The sequence below is a fragment of the Otolemur garnettii genome, unplaced genomic scaffold (assembly GCF_000181295.1).
Source record: "Otolemur garnettii isolate 467f Iridium unplaced genomic scaffold, OtoGar3 scaffold00007, whole genome shotgun sequence".
NCBI classification, from domain to species: Eukaryota; Metazoa; Chordata; class Mammalia; order Primates; family Galagidae; genus Otolemur; species Otolemur garnettii.
This window is the reverse complement of record NW_003852402.1, coordinates 26,017,942-26,043,546: the sequence shown is the minus strand read 5'-3', so window position 1 is coordinate 26,043,546 and position 25,605 is coordinate 26,017,942. Positions and strand designations below refer to the sequence as shown.

At 42.0% G+C, this 25,605-nt stretch overlaps 1 protein-coding gene across 1 annotated transcript in view; it reads left to right on the top strand.

Moving 5' to 3' along the window:
* CRADD (CASP2 and RIPK1 domain containing adaptor with death domain) overlaps positions 1-24,351 on the top strand; it is a 171,851-nt gene extending 147,500 nt beyond the window's left edge. The window contains exon 3 of the mRNA XM_003783349.3: positions 23,608-24,351. Coding sequence (XP_003783397.1) covers positions 23,608-23,909 — 302 coding nt within the window. The 3' untranslated portion in view covers positions 23,910-24,351. The remainder of the gene's footprint in view (positions 1-23,607) is intronic.
* The last annotated feature ends 1,254 nt before the right edge of the window (positions 24,352-25,605 follow it).

Below are 25,605 nucleotides of genomic sequence, written 5' to 3'. Positions count from 1 at the left end.
TACAGATATACCACAGTTTGTTTATCTGTGTACCTGCTGAGGAGCATTGGTGGTGTTGGCTATTACAAATAAAACTTTAGGGGCAATTCATTTGCAAGTCCTTGTGGGTGAAGGTTTTCTTTTCTCTTTGGTAAACACCTGGGAGTGGAATGGCTAGATTGTGTGGTAGGTGCATGTTTAACCCTTTGAGGAACTGCCAAACTCTTCTAAAATGATTGTCCCATTTTATGATCCCACCAGAAGCGTTCATGAGAGTTCTGGCTCTTCCGTAGCCATGGCAGCACTGTATATCAGTATTCTTCATTTTAACCATTGTTTTATTATGTTAATAACACTTGCTATGAGAGCTCCGTGATGCAAGGTCATTAACTCTAGGCACAGTGTTGTACAGCAGGTCTCTAGAACTTACCCATCTTACACAGTTGAAACTATACTCAATGAATAGCAACTCACCACTTCCCCTTCCCCACAGCCCCTGGCAACTACTGGTCTTCTCTGTTTCTTTGAATTTGATTAGATACCCCATAAAAGCAGAATCTGTGACTATCAACCACTCTAATATGAGTAGAGTGGCATCTCATTGTGGTTTTAATTTGCATTTCTCTAATGACTGGTGCTGGCCATCTTTTTGTATGTTTATTTCCTGTCCATGTGACTTTTAGCTGAAGTATCTGCCCAAGTCTTTACCCATTAAAAAAATTGGGGTATTTTTATGAAGCTTTGAGATTTATTTGTATATATTATGTATAAGTCCTGTGTAACATATACACATATGATTTGCCAATACTTTCTCCTAGTCTGTGGTTTGTCTTTTCATTTACTTAACAATGTCTTTCAAAGAAGAGAAGTTCTGAATTTTGATGGCTTTCTGTTTATCAATTTCTTCTTTTATGGATCAGGCTTTTGGTGTACCATTTAAGAAATCTTTACTGCCAGGCATGGTGGCTCACACCTATAATCCCAGCACTTGGGAGGCCAAGGTGGGTGGATTGCCTGAGCTCACAGGTTTGAGACCAGCCTGAGCCAGGGTGAGACCTCATCTCTTAAAAAAAATAGCCAGGCATTGTGGCAGGCGCCTGTCATCCCAGCTACTTGAGAGGCTGAGGCAAGAGAATTGCTTAAGCCCAAGAGTTTGAGGTTGCTGTGAGCTGTGACACTACAGCATTCTACCAAGGGCTACAAAGCGAGACTTTGTCTCAAAAAAAAAGAAAAGAAATATTTACTTAAGCTAAAGTTGCAAATGTTTTCACCTGTGTTTTTTTCTAGAAGTTTTATACTTTTGGGTTTAACGATTTTGAGTTAATTTTTGTATATATGTGAGGTATAGGTTGTATCTCTCTCCGCCCCCCCACCCTGTGCCTGCATGCACACTTATACGGAGAGCTGATTGTTTTAACATTGTTTGTTGATATTAGTATCCTTTCTCCAGTGACTTGTTGATATTAATATCCTTTCTTCAGTGACTTGCTCTTGAACCTTTGCAAAGAGTCAGTTGTCCATAGAGTATAGATCTCTTTCTGGACTTTACATTGATCCTTTGTCTGTCTTTTCAATAGACAAGATAGACCCACATCTTAACTTCTGTAGCTTTAGCCTAGGTCTTGAAATCAGGTAGTGTAATCCCTCCAACTTTTTTCTTTTTCAAAATTATTTTGGCTTTTCTGGAATCAGCTTGTCAATTTCTACTTAGAAGTACAATGGAATTTTGATTGGGAGTCAATTTGATGGGGGAGTGATTGGGCTTTCGGGGGATGCGTCCATGGGAGGAAACACATTTTTAATCTGAACAACTGGCATTTTGAGACCAATACAGCATTTAAAAAATTTTCCACAGCTTTGCTCCCAAGTTTATTGAAAACCCATCTGTGCAAAATGGTGTTATTTGATGCCAAAGGATACAGGGAAAAATAAAATGTTCTAATTCTGGTCCTTATTTCCTATGATTTCACCCTTTTTTTTTTTTTTCATCTCCTCCCATAGAAAGGAGGAGAGTAAAGGCAGCCTTTCACCCCTGGGAAAAGACCACAGATACTGGGGAGGGTTTTCACTGCCTTGAATGAGAAAGGTCGTTTTTCCTGTTTCTCCTTCCCTTGCTTGGCTGGCTTCAGGCTCATCCACCGAGCCTCAGACTACGAGGCTGTGCAGCATTTTCTCCCATTATTTGGTGCAGGAGGCACAAATCAAATTTCTGTAGGGTCTGGAAGTTCCTGGACCTAGGAAATTAGCTCAGTGACTGGGCTTTCTTGTGACTGGTGGGAAAGAGCAGTGGATGCTGAGGGAAACCAGTGCAAGGATGGTTCTGGGGAGCTGACAAGCAAAGCCACAAATCTGAAATTTTGTGAAACCTCCCAATTTTCAAATGCTCTGTCTGTAGTTTTTTGAACTGCACCGGCCAAACGAAACACATCTGTGGGCCAGATTTAGTCCATCAGCCACCAGTGGGAAGCCTCTGGCGGGCCAGCTCTTTTATTTGCTTTTAGGGTCAGCTCTTCATCAGCTCCCTAAAGGGTTTATTTCAGCCACTGCTCAGGATATGCCAGGACGTGCCCAGTGCCCAGTGCCCAGGAAACTGATCAAGGTGTGTGCGCAGGAGGGTCCTTGCCACCAGCAGCTTTTGCTCCAATGTGGGGCTTAGACATGGCAGAGAGAGGCATCCCAGTGCCACCACCTACTCCTCCCTGAATCTGCCCCTGCCCCAAATCCTCACTGTCACTCATTTCAGGCCCCTCAAGAAGAGCATGGTCAATTAAACTTGGAAGAGTCACAGAAGACTTCGCCGAGGAGATGACACATGAGCTAATTACTGGATGTAGAGCAGAAATTCGCCAGCCAAATGTGCCCTAGAACAGTCTTAGTCAAACTGTTGGTTACTACCTGTTAGTGGAATATAAAATCCATGTGGTGGCCCTTCCTCAGGATTAAATTAAAATAAAATAGGAACATGTACATATGTATTAATAGGAAAGTATTTTTGGTTTTGTAAAGCTTTTATTCAGTTTCTGACACACATACATGCACATGCTTCTAATACATATAGATCTTTTAAGGGAAATTTTTCTTTTTCTTTCTCTTTCTTTTTTTTTGAGACAGAGTCTAACTCTGTGCCCTGGGTAGAGTATTGTGGTGTCATAGCTCATAGCAACCTCAAACTTTTGGGCTCAAGCAATTCCCTTCCCTTAACCTCCTGAATACAGGCACCTGCTACAATACCTGGCTAATTTTTCTATTTTTAGTAGAGACAGGCTCTTGCTCTTGTTCTTGGTCAAGCTGGTCTTAAACTCCCAAGCTTAGGTCATCCACTGGCCTTGGCCTTGCAGGGTGCTAGGTAAAGTTAGAAGTGCGAGCCACAGCTCCTAGCCTTAAAAGAAATTTGTGGTTGAAAACTTTATTAAAACAGAGTCTGAAAAGATTTTCATTATTGAGAATGTTAATAAGGATATTAACCGAATATTTATTAAGGATAAGCCTATATTATTTCTAAGATCCTTTTCTTTTTTTTTTTTTCTTTTTTGAGACAGCGTCTCACTTTGTCACCCTCGGTAGAGTGCTGTGGCATCACAGCTCACAGCAACCTCTAACTCTTGGACTTAAGTGATTCTCTTGCCTCACACTCCCAAGTAGCTGGGACTGCAGGCACCCGCCACAACATTTTTTTGTTGCAGTTGTCATTGTTGTTTAGCAGGCCTGGGCTGGGTTTGAACCTGCCTACCTTGCTGTATATGGCTGGCATCCTTACCTACTGAGCTATGAGTGCCACTTATTTCTCTTAATTTTATTTCCCTCATTGATAAAACAGGTGGGTTGTTCTACATAGGTGGTGTTCAACCCTTAGTTCCACAGAGGTGCTTTAGATAATCCCCAACGACTTAAATAAATAACTTAATTTCCCTACTCCTGTATCTTTAGCACTTGAACGGTGCCTAGCAACATAGTAGGTCTGCAGTTATAGTTTCTATCTTCAGAATGCCATTATATTTTATGTGAAATTAGGCATATTTGAATTAGCTGATAAAAATTATTACTGAAGTCTCTCTGTAGGAACAAATTCGAAGTATTGCAAATCCTAGGAGATTAAAAATTTATCAGGATCATAAAATTCCAAAGCCAAGTGGAATTCTCATCTGGGTTCACTCTTGGTGCATGGCAGTGCCTCCTACACTGTGCCAGGCTAGTTTAGTTTTGCATTATGTGTGATCTTAGGAATGCAGCCTTTGCATAAAATGTGGCTGCTTCATAACTTTTTTTTAAAATTCAATTCTGGTAGCTGCTCCCTAGCAGGCATTGTGCTGGGTGCTACCTGTGACCAAGAGAGACGCTCAGTTCCTGTGTTCCCAGAACTCATAGTTCACTGCAATGCATGTCACGTTGATTAATTAATTAATTCAAGCTTAGTTAATACGTGCGTGTGGGTCTTTGGTCTTGAACTCCTGGTCACAACTGATCCTCATGCCTCAGCCTCCCAGGGTGCTAGGGTTACAGGCATGAGCCAGGGTTTGTGTCTTTGGGAAGACCCTGTTCTTCAGGTTTTGCCTGGATCTGTCTGTATACTGTGCAGTCAGGTCATTGATTTAGAAGTGATCTGTTTGACGAATGTGAATTCCATGAGACTGATCTTCCTTGTTCCTGATTCCAAAGTTATGTGTTCATGGAACTAAGATTGCTCTCTGGTTTTTATTGGGGTTTTTGTTTGTGCATTTGCAGCCAGTTAAAACATCTGAACCTTTCCTCCTGAACTACGTGTATGACAGCTTAAAAACATTCTATACATTTATGATTGATTTTTAAAACCTTGATAATAATACATTTATCCCAAGGCAAATTCAGTCTTGTCAGTATCTTTCTATTCATCTCCTGAAGTTATTTTGATTCTTGATATGTCAGTCACTGTATCACTGTCCCTTCCAGCTTTGGGAAGGCAGCAAATTAAAAAGCCTGCCTTCTGTCTCTCTCCCTAACTTGCTGATAAAGAGGGCTGAAAGTCCCATCTATAAGATTATTTTTGTGTCACAGCTTTGAAGGATTTTGCTTGGGAAATTTACATGACCTTCAAACTTTTAAAAATTTCTTTGGTCTGGGCGGTGCCTGTGGCTCAGTGGGTAGGGTACCAAGGTTGGCGGGTTCAAACCCAGCCCCGGCAGGCTAAAAACAGCAATGACAACCGCAACAACAACAACAAAAAGCCAGGTGTTGTGGCAGGGATCTGTCGTCTCAGCTACTCGGGAGACTGAGGCAAGAGAATCACTTAAGCCCAAGAGTTGGAGGTTGATGTGAGCGGCGATGCCATGGTACTCTATGGACAGCGACAAAGTGAGACTCTGTCAGAAAAAAAAATTTCTTTGGTCTTATTGCCACCCAATACAGCTGAACTCCATCAAAAAAAGAAAAATGTGCACTGATGCCTGGAGTCAGCTGTCTTAAAACATTACTGATGATCTTACCCTTCTTCTAGGCAGGTTTAGGACTAAGAAGGAAAACTTAAGTCTATTAATATCAGAAGTTATTTTATAATTTATCATACGCAATTGAAGCTTCTTAAACTCACTCCGTTGTCCAGGAAACAGCAGCAAAGATAGTATCATGGACCACAGGTCAATTTGTTTTCTTCGGTTTGAATATCAGTTTAAATATTTATGGATTTGATCTTGGAGATTAAAATAAGGTTACAAGTATTTTTTGGCAATCTTAAAATTTTTGGAGACCAGGCATTGGTGGGAAATAATGTAATAAAGGAGTTTGTTTTCTCTATTTAGAGAGGCAGGAAAAATGCAAAAATGTATGTCCACGGGCTGTAACTTCTGCGTAAAGGAATCTTAACCCATTGCCGACTGGTCACGGGTTACCCAGTAACGTGGATGGTTTCTGCGTTCCTATTGCTGGTCGTCTGTGTGTTAAGATGTGAGAGGCACTAAGTGATTCTGTGCTATAAGCAGAGATGAGGTGGGGAGAAAGAATAAAATAGGCTGAATTTGGGACAACTGGGAATTGAGACTGGGAGAAATGAACTGTGGAACAACTGCTATATTAACGTAACTTTGTGCAGAAACTGTCCGTGTTACCGGGTTACTCGTGACCAGCCAGCAGTGTATCTATGTCGCTTTGCTGATAGCCTGTGAAGAAGCGGTATTATCATTAAGGATGAGAATTTACATCAGTTATCTGTGCGTTCTGGTAAACTGACATGGCACTTTGGAACTTTGTCGTCAACAACTACACTCTGCTGCTGACCCCAAAAAGTAGTTTTTAAGTACATGTAATTTTTGCCATCGGCCACGGAATTTGCGATTAAGCAGGGCCACGTTATGAATACGATAGGCTGGAGGCACGTTTGCCTTTGTGGCAAAAATTCTTATGACTTTATTGTGTTATAAAAATGACACAGGCTCGTTATAAGGAATCCAAAAGCATGTAGAAAAGTGAAAAGAATAAAATCACAAATTCAAACTTACCTCTTTTTCAACACCCCATGGTTTTAAGGCTTAATAATATATTAGGTGTTATTTCTCATTCATTCAGATTCTTGTGACTTTATTGTATTATATTACTAATACTATGTGGGCACTGACTTAAGCCTTATACAAGATAATTCACATAATAAATACACACATACTTATTAATTCTTATTTGAAAATAAAAATAAATATTACTCCCCAAATGATACATATTATTATGAGGAATGTTAGGAATACAAAACAGTTAAAAGAATAAAAGTAAAAATTCTATCATTCAGAAATAACCCTCATTAACACTAATTGAATATAGTGTTAGGCGTCTCTCTAAACTTGTTTGCAGATGGTGAGATGGATGAGTGGATGGATGGATGGATGGATGGATGGATGGAGACAGACATGATTTCATAAAAGTAAGGTCATATGCTATATACTAAGTTTTAAATTAGAAAACCATTATACTTAATTTTACTTGAATTTAACTAGAGAAAAAGAAGCTGAGAATTAAGGAATTACTGTACTTTGAAGAAACCTTTTTTTCAGAGTAAGAAATTTTTTTTCCAAGATTAAGAAAAGAGGTGATGAAGAACTCATTGGTTTTCATTTTGTGTTTTGTTATTTTTTTTCCCCATTTATAAGCTTCTGTGGTAGACCTTGTTTTTGTTCTCCTGATTTTCTTCACCTTGTGTGACAGGGGAATACTGCCTTGCTCCCTTCAAGTTAGGGGTGACCTCTGTCTGCTCTGAGACACAGAGAGAAGAGGGACGGTGAGGGAAAGAAAAAAAAAAGAAAAGAAAATAGTGACATTCTATTCTAGTCTCACATAAATTGGATTTAATTTTGACCCAAGTACATTATTTGAACAATAATTTTTAATTCAACTTGTTAACATGTGTTTAGGATATTGCATCCTCATTTATAAATAAAATATGTTTGTAATTTCCCTTTATAATATTTTTTTCCTATTTTAATATCAGGTATATCCAGATGAAGTAGAATGAATTTGAAGTATTTCTTCTTTTTCGATTTTCTATAAGATTTGGCATGAGCTGTTTTTTGAAATTATCTTCTATCTTTATTTATAAAAATAAATATTCTCTATTTTTTGAGACTTTAGGGAAAAAAAGAAGTTAACTGATGACTCCATACTGAACCTCAGAGTCAAAGCATTCTATGATAGCCATACTTTTACCTGACAATGTGAATGTTACTTTTTTTTGCATTATTGTTATTATTGCTCAATATTTCATTGCAGCAGTCATCTGATTTCTTTTCCAGTTGTATTTATCTTCGTTCGTTCTTTACGAGGTTTTTGTTTCTAGTCCTTATCTTAAACATTGTTATTGTTATTTTAAAAAAAAATCGAAACAAGGAATTTCAAAGGTTAATATTTGTTAATTTGGGGTGATAAGTACCTGGAGTTTTGTTACATGAATATCTGTCCTGTTCAATCTGTTTGAAAAATTTCAAAATAAAAGAATAACTTAAAAAAAAAAAAGTTAGGTGTGACCCTGTGACTTGCTCTAGCCACTCAAGGTGAACAGAGATGACCATGTCACTGACAGACAGATGCATTCAATTGCCATCTGTAGTCTCTCGCCCTTCCCTCTCTGGCTTTGGTGAGCGTGGGTGCCCGTGTTAATGGTCAGGGGCACGAGATCAGAGCAGCAGGCTGTGCAGGGTCAGCGCACAGAGGGCACAGCTCTGAACAGCCGCGTGGGCCCGTATGCGGGGAACGTGACGAGAAATGGGCTCCCGATCAGCCAGGTCACTGAGACTCAAGACGAATTTTTAACCCCAGATAGCTTAGCTTATCCTGACACCAACATTTCCATACTGGATGGTATGAACTTCCTCCCTGCCGTGAAGAATGAGGTCATAAGTATTCTTGCTCTCTCTCCTTTCTCCCTTCCTAGGTTTTGGTTAGTCACCTGGTTATTTTCGTGCAGTCAAGATATATAATATTTATATTCTATTCTGTAATCTAGCTTTGATTATGATTAGTTATATTTTTCATATAGTTAAGGTATGTAACGTTCAGTTGCTTAAAATTAGTTTTATATGAACCATTATTTCTTTTAAATGACCCCAGTGCCCAGTACTGGTCTTTTTCCTCTGGCTTTCCTTCTATTGATACCAAGGGCGTATCAAGAGGCACAGGAGAGTTGCTGATAGAGAAGCTTTTCACTCCACAGGGGAGGGATATTTTATCATGTGCATTGCCGACACGAGGCGATAGGAAAAGCAAATTGATTTTTTAGTGGTTGTGTTACTGATTTTACATTCTCTATATAAACAGTGTATCCTTTATTACCTGCATCTAGAGTAAACCATTTTCACCTTCCTGCTCCCCCACCCATTGGTGTACTGCTGCTGATAGCTCTGTTTTATTCATTGTGCTGACTAGATTGTCAAGAGTTTTAAAGGAGGGCTCATGAATAATAGATCTCTGAGGGTTTTTTATGTTCAAGAATGTCTCACTTTAGGTGGCTGAGGCAAGAGGATCACTGGAGGCCGGGAGTTTCAGATCAGCCTGGGCAACACAGTTAGACTCCCTCTCTACAAAAAATAAAAGAATTAGTCAGGCTTGATGATGCATCTATAGCCCCAGCTACTCAGGAGCCTAGAGTGGGAGGATCACTGGAGCCCAGAGTTTGAGGGCTGTGATCACACGACTGCACTCCAGCCTGGGCGACAGAGTAAGACCCTGTCCCTTAAAAAACAAAAATCTAGTGATTAGCCATGTATTTGAATATTATCTTGGCTAGGAATAGTATTTATATACTATATTTTATTCCCCTTTGAATTTTGGAGGAATTGCTTCTTTATCTTTTGCTTTTAAGGTATGAAAATTTTGACTGGCTTTCCCCTCCTTACAAGGAACTTGCTTTTTCTGCTTGAAGAATTATTATTTAAAACTGTAGTTCACTTATTTAAACCAGGGTACGTCTCACAGTTGATTGCTCCATATTCATTTTCCCTAAAAACAGAGTATGGTCTTTGACTTAAAGGCTCTGTTGCTTACTCATTTTACAGAAATTTTCTTGTGTTAGATTTGTGAATAGTTTGGGCTGGTTTTTCTACTAAAGGGGTGATTATTAACCTTTTAATAGATTGTATTTTTTTCTCCTTTTATCATTTTTTCTCTGTAAGTTCTGCCTTTTAGCTCTGATTACATCAAGCCTTTCTAGAATATAAATAATTTTGAGTCACGTTAACTTCATTCCTTGGTGTTTCTAATTTAATTTCGTTATCATGCTGTTTTGGTCCTCAGTTTATCATTTTGTTATGGCAGGCTTATTTTTTAATCAAATTTTGTTAGATTATCCCCTTTTTTTTTTTTTTTTTTTGAGACAGAGTCTCAAGCTGTCCCCCTAGGTAAAGTGCTGTGGCATCACAACTCACAGCAACCTCCAACTCCTGGGCTCAAGCGAGTCTCCTGCCTCTCCCTCCCAAGTAGCTGGGACCACAGACGCCCGCCACAGTGCCTGGCTATTTTTTGGTTGCAGGCAACATTGTTGTTTGGTGGGCCTGGGCTGAATTTGAACCCACCACCTTAGATGTATGTGGCTGGTGCCTTAGCCACTTGAGCCACAGGGGCCGAGCCAGATTATCCCATTATTAAGCTCTAGTTTTACTATATTCCTGTTCCTACTGTTTTCTTATTAAGTAGTTCTATGATGCAAACTATTTTCTTTTATTCCTTGGAGGCTGTGGATTTTTGGTTTTGGCCAGTTTTCTTCCACATAATGTTCCCTTTTTAAATCATACATTACTATAGTACGTTACTCAACAGCCATGTCATTTCATTCCCCCTTGCTTACGCTGGGACAGTCATGTCCAGCCGTTGGTGCTCTGATCCACTGAGATGATTTCTCCTTGACACTTTCTGGCCCCTGTGTGTTCCCTGGAGGAACAGGCATTTCTTGCTCTGTCCACTTGTCTTCAGCTTGCAGGGATGTGTAAGCAGAGGAGTTAGGCAGGGGAGTGAGCTCAGCTGAGCTGTTGATGTGTAGGCCACACAGTAAGGCCTGTGCTCTGTGGTCTTCCCTGAGATGTCTTTTCTTTCTGCCTGGAACAGTCAGTCCTCCTCATCTACATTTCCAATCTCCTCATCTCCTCCCCTTTCTACCATGTCCCTGCTGAAATAAGAAGAGAAAATATAATAAGAAAACCCACTCCATCGGTCCTCTTCAGATTTGAGGATTGCCACTCTCTTTCAATTGAGTTTTGTTGAATAATTGATAGAGCTTCAGGGAGGTAGGAATTAGAAGATGGTTCTGCCATCTCTTTGGAGGGGCTTCTTATTTATTACCTTAGGTACTGGGAGATGGAGACTCTGGGATGAGCCTTTCTCCACGATATTTATCCAGAAGCCATCTTTGTGTTTATCTGCCTTTCTTTTTTCAAATTAAACATAAATATGGGGCCGGGCTCACACCTGTAATCTAGCACTTTGGAAGGCCGAGGAGAGTGGATTGTTTGAGTTCATGAGTTTGAGACGAGCCTGAGCAAAAGAGAGACCCTTTCTCTACTAAAAATAGAAAAACTGAGGCAAGAGGATCACTTGAGCCCAAGAATTGGAGGTTGCTGTGAGCTATGATGCCACGGCACTCTACCCGGAGAAACAGCTTAAGACTCTGTCTCAAAAACAAAAAACAAAAAACAAAACATAGGTGTAGGAGGGAGGAGTTCATCATAGCCCAGTTCAGCAGGGAAAGGGCTAACAGCTTCCCACTAAACTTGACAATGTTTTACCATTAATGGAGTCAGCCCTCTTTTTAATTTTCTATTCATTCCCAGATTATGCAATGGAATTTCTTTCATTTTGAGTGCAAAGTCAACTAAACGTAGGAGCACTTGGTAATGCTAGCTATAAAGTAGAGAGCAGACCTAAATGAATATGTGGTTGTTGTAAGGAATCCTTGCTTTTAATTCATGTATTTATCCAACAAACTCAACAAATGCAGTGAGTTCCCGCCATGCACGAGTACTATTCTGGGTGCAGGGAATACATTACTGAGCAAAACAGACAGAGCTCCCCTTCCTGAGAGGGCTTATGAGCAGGCATGAGTGTATGGGGGTAGGGGCAGACAGCAGCAATAAATAGAGCACAACTATAAAGTTGATGTTATAAGATGCATGGACAAAGGGAATCACAGAGCGGAACAGGAGCTGCGATTACAGTGAATAGGGCAGTCAGGGTGGCTGCACTGATAAGTCACGTTTGATGAAGGGAGTGAGTAGAATAGTGTACCAGAGAAAGGGAGCAGCTAGTTCAGGGTGCTCTGGCCCACAGCCGGCTGGTGTATTTAAGGACCAGGATGAATGACAGATTGATGGAGCTGGGTCTGGTCCTTGCAAAAGTGTAGGAGAAATGAAAATGACCTAGCAAGCTCTAACATGAATTTCTAAAAATGTACTGTACAAATATTCCTTTCATTATTTTTTTTTCCTATGGAAGGATAAATTTCCATGTTTGATCTTTAAAAGGCAGGAACAAATAAGCAAAAACCGTTACTACAAGCCTAAGGGGCTTGTTTCTATTTTAGAGAACATGTAGGGAAAATAACGTAATAATAAGTTACTTGACTTAATGTAAATCAAAAATCATAAGAGCTGTTGAAAATAACAAAATTGCTTCTAAAAAATATAACATACTCTATCTAAATAAGGCCTTGGACGTCATCTGGTTTTACCTTTTACAAATGAGAGAACAATCTCAGAGAGGCTAAATGACTTATCTCAAACTACACAGCTAGCTGGCGGCAGATTCAAATTCAGAGCGTACCCAGGCCTGCTAATTTTGAGCCCAGAACTGCGTCCACCCTACCTCCTGCCTTTAGGTCAGTGAGAACTCAGTTGCCGCTGTCAGTTTTGTTGTTGACCCACCACAGACTTAATAGTCAAATCGAGCCTTGCATTGCAATAAGTAGGATTTGTTTGTATTTTGCAATGTGCCCTTGTTCTTTGGAGTAGGCTGTAACGTCATCCTCCTGGAAATTGCCTTTAGAAAGACGGAGCAGTTGATTTCTCCACCTCTCTCTGAGGACCAGGCTGTTCTCCTTGTTTATCTTATCAGAACAAGGGGTTCTAATTAGTTTTCTTTTTGAGGTGCTTTTGTTTCCTTTACAAGTAGTCAGTCCTTCAGCCAAAATGATTTTTCTGCAGAACCATTGCCCTCAGGGACCAGTCCTGGGAAGTGGCCAGCCAGGTTAGCTCTCCCAGCCTGGAACATCCCCTCCACCCCACCCATGCCAGCAATGGAGAAACTGGGATGCCGGGAGCCCAGGAGTCTCCTGAGACCGCTGGGTGTACAGCATGCTTTTGACTCTGTCTACCTCCCTCCCTTCCTTCTTTCTCTCCCCCCTTATCAATTTATGGCCTGCTTCATTGGCCAATGCAAAGATTCTTTCTTTCTTTCTTTTTTTTGAGACATAGTCTCACTTTATCACCCTGAGTAGAGTGCTGTGGCGTCACAGCTGATAGCAACCTCCAACTCCTGGGTTTAAGCGATTCTTTTGCCTCAGTCTCCCAAGTAGCTGGGACTACAGGCACCCGGCACAATGCCTGGCTGTTTTTTTGTTGCAGTTTGGCCGGGGCCAGGTTCAAACCCGCCACCCTGGATCTATGGGGCCGACGCCCTACTCACTGAGCCACAGGTGCTGCCCAAAAGATTCTTTCTTTTCCACTCATGTATTCACTTTTTCCCACTCCCGTTTCCCTCCCTCCTATAGATAACTGCTCTGTCTGATACACATTTCTTTTTCTGTGTGCATTTTTGTAAGTGGTATTTGGAATGTATATTTTTAATTTGCATGTGTGTAGATTGTATTTTGGGCTCTGCCCTACACTTAGTCCTCCCTCTCTACCTCTGCCGTGCGCCCTGCGTGCTGCTTCGTGTTGCTGTCTCTCTTCACGTAGTAATGAGCGCTCAAATTCCTCCTAGCTCCTGAATTGCCACCGTGTGACCTCATGTAAACGACCTCCTATATGGTCCCTCAGGGATCTGCATGAGAATTATCTGGTGTATCCTAGAAGATGTCTAGAATGACTGCCCAGTCTTTGTTTCTACCAGCAGTAAATAAGGTTCCCTACATCACGTCCCAGCCTAAACTTGGAATTGTCTAGGTTTCTGTGCACATAAAGTGATTTATCATCGTTATTTCCATTTTATGTCTGAAACTTCTATATTTGATCGTCTCAGCATATACTCACTTTGCGTTTCCCCAGATTCAAATCACCTGTTCATACCTTTGTTCTTTTTCCCATAGAGGTTCTTATCTTGGCTGTTGGTTTTCAAGAGTATGTTATACAGTCTAGTTCAGGGGTCCTCAAACTTGTTAAACAGGGGCCCAGTTCACTGTCCCTCAGACCATTGGAGGGCTGGACTATGGGCCCTGGGACGAGTTGGCTGCTAAGCAGGACAGGCAGCAGCAGCAAAAACACCCAGCGGGCCGGATAAATGTCGTAGCGGGCCGTAGTTTGAGGACGCCTGGAGATAGTATCCTCTTGTTGGCTTTAGACACTAACAAGTATCTTTTCCCATTCTGCTCTGTCAGCTTGGCTCACAATCTCCTTCACTGAGCAGGAATCTTTAATTTTGATGTAAAAAAAAAATCATCTTTGGGGCATTCATTTAAAAATGACTTGCCACCGAAGATCAGAAACATCCTCCTACATTCTGTTCCACTAACTTGATAGTTTTACCTTTTATGTTCAGGCCGTTATCATCATGGAAACTGTCACTGTTCATGATGTGACCTCAAAGTCCAGTTTTCTTTTCCTATATATAATTAACTCCTTGTCCCCAGTGTGGGGAAGGCTAAGGCTTTCCCCGTTAGGGAATTTTAATTATCATTAGAAGAATTGTCATATATTATGACAACGTCATCTCACCAAGCATGTGCATGACTCTCTCCGGTTATTCAGCTCTTGTTTTATGTCTTTTAATAAAATCTTAAAAATATCCCCATAGAGGTCTTATGTGGTCTGTATTGATTTAATTCCTAGATCTTTGATACGTCTCATTCTTTATTATATTTTGGCTTTTTATATATTTTTATATTACTAGAGTGTTGAAATGTGGTTTTTGTTGTCCATTATTTGAAGTTATCCAGCAGTTTTGCTTAATCCTCTTATTATCTGTTAATCCTGGTCTTTTTCTAGATGTTAGATCATATGGTCTGAAAATAGTGGTAGTTTTATCTTTTCCTTCAAATGCTTATATCTAATTTCTTTTTCTTTCTTTGTAGCTTTGATCAGAACCTCTAATATTGCATCCCACAGTAACAGTGATAGTGGGCTTGCTTGTCTTATTTCTATCCTTTTTTTTTTTTTTTTTGACACAGCATCTTATACAGTCTTACTATGTGTCCTGGGTAGAGTACCATGGCGTCGTAGCTCACAGCAACAGCAAACTCCTGGGTTCAAGCAATCCTCTTTCCTCAGCCTCCTGAGTAGCTGAAATTACAGGCACCTGGCCCAGTACCCAGCTAGTTTTTCTATTTTTCGAAGCGACGGGGTCTTGCTTTGGCTCAGGCTGGTCTCAAACTGCTGAGCTTAGGTGATCTACTGGCCTTGGCCTCCCAGAGTGCTAGGATTCAAGCCATGGTGCCCAGCCTGTTGTTCCCATTCTTAAAGGAAATACACTTTAAAGTTCTCCTTTAAATCAAATAGTTATGGAAGGCTTTTTAAATCTTCGTCAAGTTAAGCAAGTTTATGATATTCTGAATTTTTAATGAAATATTATTTTAAAATCATAGATATGAGTCAAACTTGATCAAATGCCTTTTTTTCATCTATAAAGATAATGACTTTCTCCTTTATTGATATGTTGAATTAATTGATTTTATGATGTTGAAAATCATTGCAAAGCTGGGAAAATTCTACTCGTTCATTATATATATATTTTTTATTGTTGTTGTTGTTGTTGTTGTTGTTTGGCCAGGGCTGGGTTTGAACCCACCACCTCTGGCATATGGGGCTGGTGCCCTACTCCTTTGAGCCACAGGCACCGCCCCATGATATATTATTTTAAATAGATTTTTGAATTCAACTAGTTACTATTTAAAATTTTTAAAAAAAATTGAAGATGGGCGGTGCCTGTGGCTCAAGGAGTAGGGCACTGGGCCCCATGTACTGGAGGTAGCAGGTTCAAACCGTGCCCCAGCCAAAAAAAAAAAAAAAAAAAACTGCAAAAAAAATTGAAGAAAGAGAGTCCTCACACAGGCTGGTCTCAAACTCCTGGCCTCAAGTGATCCTCCTGCTGGTGCTTCCCAAAGTGCTAGGATTATAGTGTGAGCCACAGTTCTGGGCCCTTATATAGGATTTTTGCTTCTAAAATCCTGACCAAAACAACCTTATAATTTTTCTTTTCTTGTATTCTTCTTATCCTGCTTGAACAAAAAGTTGAATAACCTCCTCAAATCAACTAGGTAGCTTTTGTTCTTTTTCTGTTTTCTAGAACAGCTTAACATAAGATAGGAAATCAAGTATTCCGTGAACATTTGCTAGAGCTCATCTCTAAAACCATCTGGACCTGGGTTCTTTGGCAAGGGAGGGCTTTGTTTGCCGTTTCAATGTAGTACTTTGGTCTATTCAAGTTTTCTTTTTCTTCCACCAATTTCCCACACTGGTGAGTGTTTAGAGATCATTGCTCATTAAATTTCACTCCCAGCCTGTGGGAAAATTTGATTCCTTGACCTGTTGGGATTGCGTGTGGCCATGTCTTGCTTTGATCGTTGGAACATGAGTGGATTCAACATGAGCAGAGAGAGTCCTTCAATGTCCTGTGGCACGGGTTAGCCTTTAGCTCCTCAAAAGCAGTGCTGTAGAATGGGACAGTCTCTTAGCTCTACGTCTCTCTCTCCCAGCACACCAGAAGTGTATGACATGTCCATCTGTCACAGTGACTTGCTGAGATGGGGTCACTGATATAAGAACCCCCAGAGGAATGTGTGTCGTTTTTAAAAGTGCTACCCATGTCCAACTGAGTCGCCGTGATAAGGAACCCATACCTACACAACATCTTCAGTCATGTCATAAAATAACTAAAGTTTTAAAAGGAGTCTTACAGTAAAAACTTTTCTGTTACTCTCAGCCCGTGGCTGCAGACGTGTCCGCCTCTCTTGGTGGGTGTGGAGTGTCTGCTTCACCTCTTCTGCAGTCCTTGGTCTTCATCCTCTGAACTGTGCCTTTGGACCCTGAGTAGTTCCTCTTCTTAGGCTACCTATGAGGTGGACACATACAGCAGAATTCAGGGTAAAAAGACGGGAGCTTGACCAGACAGGACGCTGGGCCTGTGGACTTTCCTTTACTCCGAGAACCTATCTCCAGCCAGTAGTAGATGGGGAGCACCATCCACCCTGAGATTTGTTGGAAGAGGTGGCTTTTTCTATGGAACAAGTAAAGTCAGAAACACACAGCTGGTGGAGATGGTGAGTTGGAAACTCTTCTTTAAGGTGACAGTCAGTTCTGGAAAACTTGTACACTGCATTTCCTTTTTCACTTGGCAAGGGAATAAAGATGGGGAGGAGGTCACAGAAGTAGAAGACACAGTCTCTGCCCATAAGGAACTTGCGAGACAGCAATGTCAGTTATAGGCAACACATTTGGACCTGACTCTAAATGCATGGGAGCTGGAAAGGAGACTTTTAGGTCTGAGGCCAGAACAACTGCTGATAGGTATGGGGCAGAGAGGAGGACATAGATGGACATATCTACCTGTACCCCTAATTAAATGCTTTTCTTTAAATTTACTTTTCATTTTTAACTGGCTTTTCTTTTTCATTTACCTTCTGTCATTCTATATCTGCTTTTTATTCACTTCTTCTTTACTTATCTTGGTCCTTGTAATCATGGGTTTGAAATGCTATTTATACTTTTCTAATCATATGTAGTGTTAAAATAGACGCATGACTGTGGTTATACAGAATGTTCGTGCACGCACCACCTGATATCTTGCACACCACCGGTGGTATGCATGCTAGCTTTCAGAAACAGTGGCCAGATGGTGGCAGTGGATTAATTTATGGCTTGACCTTATGTTTTTGTGTAGTATATGCTTGAGAATTGATACTAAAGCTTTGGGATTCTTATTTTTAAGTAACCTTGAGTTCAGCAGAATTCGTGAGCTGAAAGGGCCTCTTGAGGATACTTTCCCAGATAGAGGTCAGACGGCACAAACAGCTGTGATTGCCTCTGTGTGTGTGTAAAGATGTCCAGTTGGGAGGGCTTGGCCTGCTTGGCCGCTGGTGCTTATGTGCCAGTTATCTTTGCCTCCGCCTGTGTCTGTAGACTGCTGGCTGTCCCCCAGTTAGGTGGCACTATTATAAGGGGTGGATGACCCTCCCCTGAAAGTGTGGTGTGTGGAAGAATCAGAGCAAACTCTGTCCTTACTTCCAAAGAATTGGCTCCGAGCATATGTTGCAGGCCTAGCTGGCCAGGAGTGAGAGAGAATGATGACAGAGTGTAGCAAAAACACAGACGCTCCCTCCCCAGTACCAGGGAACTGAGCCAGAAAACAGTTAAAAACAAAACTAAACCTAGCCCCAAATTCACCAACAGTGAATAAACAAATAAAAAACAACAATAAGATTACAACTTTAGGCCGGGCACTTTGAATAGTGGCAGGCGAGGAGCACCCCACCCTGAGCCCTCAGAAGCGGTACTAGGAAAAGGTGAGGGGGAAAGTTCCAGAGGGTTCCTCTTGCTACAGAACAATATGGGAAGAAGCTGGCTGGGGAGGGGAGAAGGCAGCCTTGGAACTGTCCAGAAGATCCTCCATAGAGGCAGGAGGGTGTCCCATTGTCCGTGCAGAGTCCCTGGAAAGAGGCCATAGGAGTGAGGATGCCCTGGTCAGGAAGAGTGGTGCCTGCCTGGGACATTGAACTGACTTCCAAAAGAGCAGAGGGCCCCCCGCAAGGGCAGCCCCAGTGAGTCGTACCTCTCCTCCATGGCAGAAAAGTCCATGGAAGGCAGCAGCCAACCTCAAATTGTAGCTCAGCAAGAAAAAGGGAACGGGTCCCCTGCAAAATGAAGAGGGTGTCCAAAGATACATCAGCTTGCTGTGAGGGGGCAAAGAGCAGTCCTGGGCAGAGATGCTCATGTCACAAGTCTGAGCAAGATGACCGTGAGTGTCACAGCAACTCTGTGAACGGCTGCAGTGGAAGAATGAAAGGGCAAAACACAGATTGCAGAAATAAACACGCAACTAATCTGGTCTGAAAGGAAACCCAGCCCTAAAAAAATGTAACCTCATGGGTGTTTTATGCTGTAGATGTTCAGTATCAATTCAGGAGAAAGAAAAACTCCAAATATAGTTATGATAAACCAACCATGGGGTTCTTTTTAATTTTTATTTTTAATTGTGGTAAAATATATACAATATAAAATGTACCATCATTAGCCTTTCTAAATGCATAGCTCAGTAGTGTTAAGTCCATGTACATTGTTTTGCAATTTCCAGAACTTTCTTCATCTTCCAAAACTGAAACTATACCCATTAAACAATAACTTTCATTCTTCTCTCCTCCAGCCCCTGACAGCCACCATTCTACTTTCTGTCCCTTTGAATTTGAGTCCTTTAAGCACCTCATAGGAATAGAATTAGAGAGTATTTGTCTTCTTGTGACTGGCTTATTTCACTCAGCAGAATGTCTTCAAGGTTCATCCACGTTATAGCACATGTCAGAGTTTCCTTCTTTTCTAAGGCTAGATAATATTCCATCATACATGTTTACCACATTTTCTTTATCCATTCATCCATTGACGGACACTTAGGTTTCTTCAACATTTTGGCTCTCGTGAATAATGTTGCAATGAGCATAGATGGACAAGTATCTCTTCAGGTTCCTCCTTTCAGTTCTTTTGGGTATATACCCAGAAGTGGAATTGCTGAATCTATGATAATTCTGTTAGTTCTGAGGAACTGCCTTTCTGATTTCTATAGCAAATGCACCATTTGACATGCCCACCAAGAGTGCACCAGGTTCTGATTTCTCCCTGTCCTCACCAATTCCTGGTACTTTGCTGTTGTGTTGATAGTAGCCATCCTAACAGGTGTGAGGTGGGATGGAATTTTTAAAAGATAGAGCCAAGAAAAGAAATTGAGAACAAAAGCACCCTACAAGATTAGAACCTGAAAAGAACCTTCCCGCAACACACACACACAATAGACACAGCTGAAACTAAGATGGCTGATGTGGGGGGAAAGAATGATGAGGTGAACCCAGGGAGGGGATTAAAACAATAGTAGAAAAAATGATAGCTGTAGAGGAAAGGGCGAACCGTCCACCCCATAGAGTAGAAAAAGACAAATGACCCTAAAGACTTTTCTGAAGAGAAGAGAGAATGGAAACTTTGCTCAGAAGGTCATGCCACATTCCTGGAAAAGCAGATGAACTCCAGTACTTTAGACCCCAGACAGAAAAAGCAAGTTACGCAAAATGTGGGATGAGCAGATCAGCATCAGCGTTCTCCACATCAACTTTCCCTACCATAAAGTAGGACCAAGGTCTACAAACTCGCAAGGAGAATAAAATTATTTAAATAATATAAAATTATATTCACAATTAAAAATTGCAATATCAAAAGAAATATAAAAAGATAAAATTATTTTCTAAATATTCAGTTTTTATCCCAGTGAAGGCAGTAAGCAAGGCGGTCTTGACCTGAACGAATTCAGGGAATATTGCAACCATGAGCCTTTCTTGAAAAAAAAAAAAAAAATCACCCTGTGATGAAATTGACCCAAATGACTCAAATCAGAATAACAACCCCAGGAGTAGAAAAGCCACAGTTGAAAAAAAATAACAACAAAAAACCACTGGTGAGCATTCAAGCCATTATAATGTAGTCGTAAGACTAAACAACTTGGGGTGGAGGGCATGGATTATTATTACAGAAACATACAGATCCTAGGCACTGGACGGGATGAAAATTATATAAGTGACAAAGAGGTGTGAGGACAGGGAGAAGGAATATAAAGTGCTAATTATGGAACATTAATATGAAAACATGCAGTTAACCCCTTAGGTTTTCACTAACTTTTTCTATGAGTTAACTCTTGTGTACGAGTGTATGTGTGTATTTAAGTGTGTATGTAACTTATAACTGCAGTTCAGAATGTCACTTCTGCTTTTTTTTCTGTTAAATTCAATCAAAATTCAGTCGCTCTTATTGGAGAGAGGAAAGCTCTTACGTGATCACTTTAAATGAAATCACTGCTATCCACCTATCCTCCTAATGGTATATGTGCGTAAAGAGATATCCAAATGACGTTCACCAAATGTCAACACAGTGGTGGGACATTGGATGATTTGTTTTCTTCTTTGTACTTTTTTGTATTGCTTAAATTTTTCTAATAGCCTGTATTTTTATAAAAGTACCTATATTATTTATTTCTTTATTTCTTTTTTTTTCTTTTTAGTAGAGATGGGGGTATCACTCTTACTCAGGCTGATCTCAAACTCCTGACCTCAAGCAATCCACCCACCTCGGCCTCCCAGAGTGCTAGGATTAGAGGTGTGAACCACTGTGCCCAGCCCATATTTTTTATAAAAATCATAAAATCATCATTGTTAACATAAAATATTGATTATCAGTGTCATGAGTATCCTAACTGCGGTGTTGACAAACACCAGAAAGAGTCCTTGACAATAGTTTTGCTACTCATTCCTAAGTATTGGCAACTGCCTAGAGGCCAAAGGCCTGGGCAGTGGAAAACATCAGCTCTTCTAATAAGGTGCCTTTGGCCTTTTACTGAGTCATAAATGGAAGCAATGGGCTGGTGAGCATGAAGCAGATTGACCCAGATCAACTCCTGTGATGCTGGAGGGTAAGAGTGTAATATGTCACATCCCACTCCTGACACCACTTGTCAGGGCCCAGGATTGGCTAGGTCTCGGTCCAACTTAACTAGGTTCTGGAGGCAGACCGCTAAGCTACCTTGCTCAGGAACAATTTCTCTTAGGTGCCTGAGGGCTATCTACTTCAGCAGGAAAGAGAGAGAGTGTGTGTCTTAGAGTAAAGCAGTCTTCTTAGAAAGATAGATCTTAGTCTTTAGCAGAGCTTGGTAATCTTCAGCAGACAGACGCCATGCTGGCATTCTGCAGGCAGGAGAGGAGACAGAGTCAGAATAAGCGGGTCCGTGATAGAATGCACGTGTTTCTGACTGCCTGTCTCCTCCAGCCTAATATGAGGCTGACCTGTGCCTCTCAACACCACAGTTGTAGAGACTACCAATTCACCAATGCTCTCATCTTGCGGGCTCTCACACTTGCTAGGAGACCCAAATCCCTCTCCATGCCCTTTTCACCAAGGTGTTCCATTATTGAGCTATATAGGTATTTCTTATAACTTTCACTCCTCCTCGCCATAGGCTATACGGGCTGCTACAGTAAAACAGCATGCTAGTGTATGAATGGCTGCACCTAACCAGTAACCAGCTTCCACCATTTTGGATGTTTGCAGTCTCTCTCAGTCTCTGCTCTTGGCTGCCATGAATGTGTTTTATTTCCTCCAGCATCGGGGTTGGCCTCTGAGCCTTTGCACATGCAGTCCCTTCTCACAGAACACACCCCGTCCTCCCCCTTCACCCAGCTCCTCCTCACTTTCAGGGCTTAGCTTTAGCCTCCTCCCCTTGGAAGTCCTTCTCTGACCCACACTAGGTTAGGACCAATGGCACCACTCATTGGTTCTCCTGGGCACAGTTATGACCACTCACTCAGCATCACACTTCTTAGCAGACTGGCCTCAGGCAAACAGTAATCTACCTAGGGTCTCAAAGTGTCACCGTACATAGGGGAAAATAGCAAATTGTAGCTAAATGTACCTTGATTTACAAAATATTCATTGCAAACTTTTATGAAGAGGTGCCATCACATTAGAAATACTTTTTAAAATCTTATAACAAATATTTTGTAAATCAAGATACATTTAGCTACAATTTCCCATTTTCTCTATACGTGGCAACTTTAAGGGCAACTTTTGGGACACCTGGAGTTTAGGAAGTGTCTTGCCCTCCATGGCACATACCTTCTGTTCCTCTTCTGGCTCTGCTCAGAGGGCGACTCCACTCTGGCGTGGCCTCTGCCACTGACATACCCGTTCTCCTCTCTTCCTGCAACCCCAAGGCCTCAACAGTGTATGTTGCCTCAGCAGGCCTCTTGGCTCCTGCTTCTGTTAGCAGTGAGACCTTTTCTTGGTAACGTTTCAAGTTCAAGCTCATCGGGAAAGATCAGCTGTTGGGTGTGTAGCTTTTACCTCCAACACCAGCCCTTCCTGCTGGGAGCAGTACTACTGGCCAGGCAGCCATGCTCACGTTCCCCTAGAGCGCCCTGTGGGGCATCCGGTAGGAGAGATGGAAGTAGGAAAGTAGGACAGCAAAGGAGGGTGCACCAGGTTGGAGAGACGGAAGTGGGAAAGTGTGACAGCAAAGCAGGGTGCACCAGGTGGGAGACGGAGGTGGGAACGTGTGACAGCAAAGCAGGGTGCACCAGGTCAGAGAGACAGAGGTGGGAACGTGTGACGGCAACTCAGGGTGCACCAGGTCAGAGAGACGGAGGTGGGAACGTGTGACAGCAAAGCAGGGTGCACCAGGTCAGAGAGACGGAAGTGGGAAAGTGTGACAGCAAAGGAGGGTGCACCAGGTCAGAGAGACGGAGGTGGGAATGTGTGATGGCAAAGCAGGGTGCATCAGGTCAAGAGATGGTGGTGGGAACGTGTGACAGCAAAGCAGGGTGTACCAGGTCAGAGAGACGGAGGTGGGAACGTGTGACAGCAAAGCAGGGTGTACTAGGTTGGAGAGACGGAGGTGGGAACGTGTGACGGCAAAGCAGGGTGCACAAAGTAGCCCCAGATGTATGTTTTTTATATAAAAGAAAGAAAGCAGACCCAGTTATTATCAGCAGGTTTCTCTGGGGGGATTTCTATATATTTTTCTTTCCTTATTTTCTGTAATAAACATTTTTATAGATGCCAAATGGCATTTCATTGTTCACTGAAACGTGGTGATGTACTGAGCAGCCCCGAGCAGAGCACCCGGGCGAGTTGGCCCTGCCGTCTGGAGGCGTTGTCTCCTCGTCCCCGCTTTCTCACCTCTCCCCTCCCGTATATACACTTGCTGGCTTCACCTTCCTGTTTCTTTCCTCCTCCACAGGTGACCGGATCACTGGGCTCCCTCCACACGTCCTCAACAGCTGCCCATCGGACAAGCAGCTCAACCAGCTGGCCCAGAGGCTGGGCCCCGAGTGGGAGCCCGTGGTGCTGTCCCTGGGACTGTCCCAGGCGGATATCTACCGCTGTAAGGCCAACCATCCCCACAACATGCATTCGCAGGTGGTGGAGGCCTTGGTCCGCTGGCGGCAGCGCTTCGGGAAGCAGGCCACCTTCCAGAGCCTGCACGGAGGCCTGCGGGCCATGGAGGTGGACCCCTCGGTGCTCCTGCAGGTGCTGGAGTGATGGGGCCTCCGCCAGCCCGCTGAGCAGTGGCCAGGGTCACCTGGCCGAGTCCCAGCTTCCACTCAGAGCAGGTAGTTTTTTGTTTAGATTAGTTTTGCTTTTTTTTTTCTTTTTGACGATCCTCAGATGGAAGGAGAGAACAAGGTTTCCACTTAACATGTCTTAAGAGGCCAGATGACTCAGCGGATCTCCTACATTGTCTCCACAATGTGCTGTCTTTAATTGTTTGAAGATTGTGTTGCTGTAATTGTGCAGTTTTTAATTGTGTGCTTGTCTTTTAATAGAGCAGTATATCATAATATTCAAAAAAAGGCCACGTTATCACGTCATGGGCAGGTATTCTATATATAAAGCATCCACTTTTACATTGCCTGGAAACAGACTGTGGACTTTGCTATTCATAATGACGATGAAAATAAAAAGTGAATTACTATATATAATGTGCCCCTTTCATGAAAAAATATTGTGTGTGCTTTTTTTTTCTTTGTCATTCCTGTGTTGCTTAGATTAAGGGTTTAAAATTACAGTAGTCATTTCTTTAGAACAGAACTAGTAGTAACAGTGAAATGGATACATTCCCCAGTCAAAATAAATAGCTGAGGCCAGATGTCTGTATTAAATATAAGACACTGAATTAAAGCTCCCCGCAAAGACCATTTCAAGTACCAGCGTGCATACCTGCCCCCTGCATGTTTAAGAGATTGCTTAAGAAAATCCTGGGCCATCCATTTAAAGCTGTTATTCAAGGGACAAAAGGGGTGTGGTCTTTCCATTGAAGCCTGAATGATTGACAGACGTGCTGAGCTCCTCAGGAGTGTGGCTGACAAGTCTTCTGTCCTTTTAGGAATAATGCAGGGTCTTCATAGAATGCTTTACCGTTTTCAAGGCTGTTCGTATGCATGATCTCATTTGGAACCCTCAACAAATGAGAAAGGTTAGTTTGCCTCCTTCTATAGAGAGATGAAGTGATTTTCCTGGGGTGATTGAGCTCAGGTTCTGGCTTCTCCTCTCTCCTGTGTGTTCATTTAAGAAGCTTGAGTTTAGGGGAGGCAGGTGGGGGATGGAGGGTCACCGTGTATGGCACACCTATTGGGGGCAGGACCCAATTATAAGTGGGACTTAAATGCAATCAGTGTAACCTAATTCTTTGTAGCTTCAATGAATCCCAATAAATAAATAAAAGTTTGAATTCTGGTCCCCACCAACTAGCGATTTGCCCTTGAACAAGTTACTTAACCTCTCTAAGCCTCAGTTTCCTCATTGGTAGAATGGGGATTTTTGTGATGATTAAACAACATTGTCTACCAAGGGTCCTTCCCCAGCTGGCCCTTAGTAGGAAATGGTAGCTGTTAATTTGCCACCGTGGCTGAACATGTAATTCATAGCCAAAGCTGAATTGTGGCTAAAGCTGAGGGCACTGCCATGTTTCTTTTTTTTTTTTTGCAGTTTTTGGACAGGGCTGGGTTTGAACCCACTACCTCTGGCATATGGAGCCAGCGCCCTACCCCTTTGAGCCACAGGTGCCGCCCTGCCATGTTTCTTGGTAAGCTTTAAAATGTGATGTCATATTATAAACTCTATAATGGATTCAATCTGTGATCTGCCCTTTGTAATAATTGGGAAATTCCTGAAAAGGGAAAAGCATTATACTTCTTACCTCTCTTCATTCTGAGGACAAGTATATAGAATGGTAGGG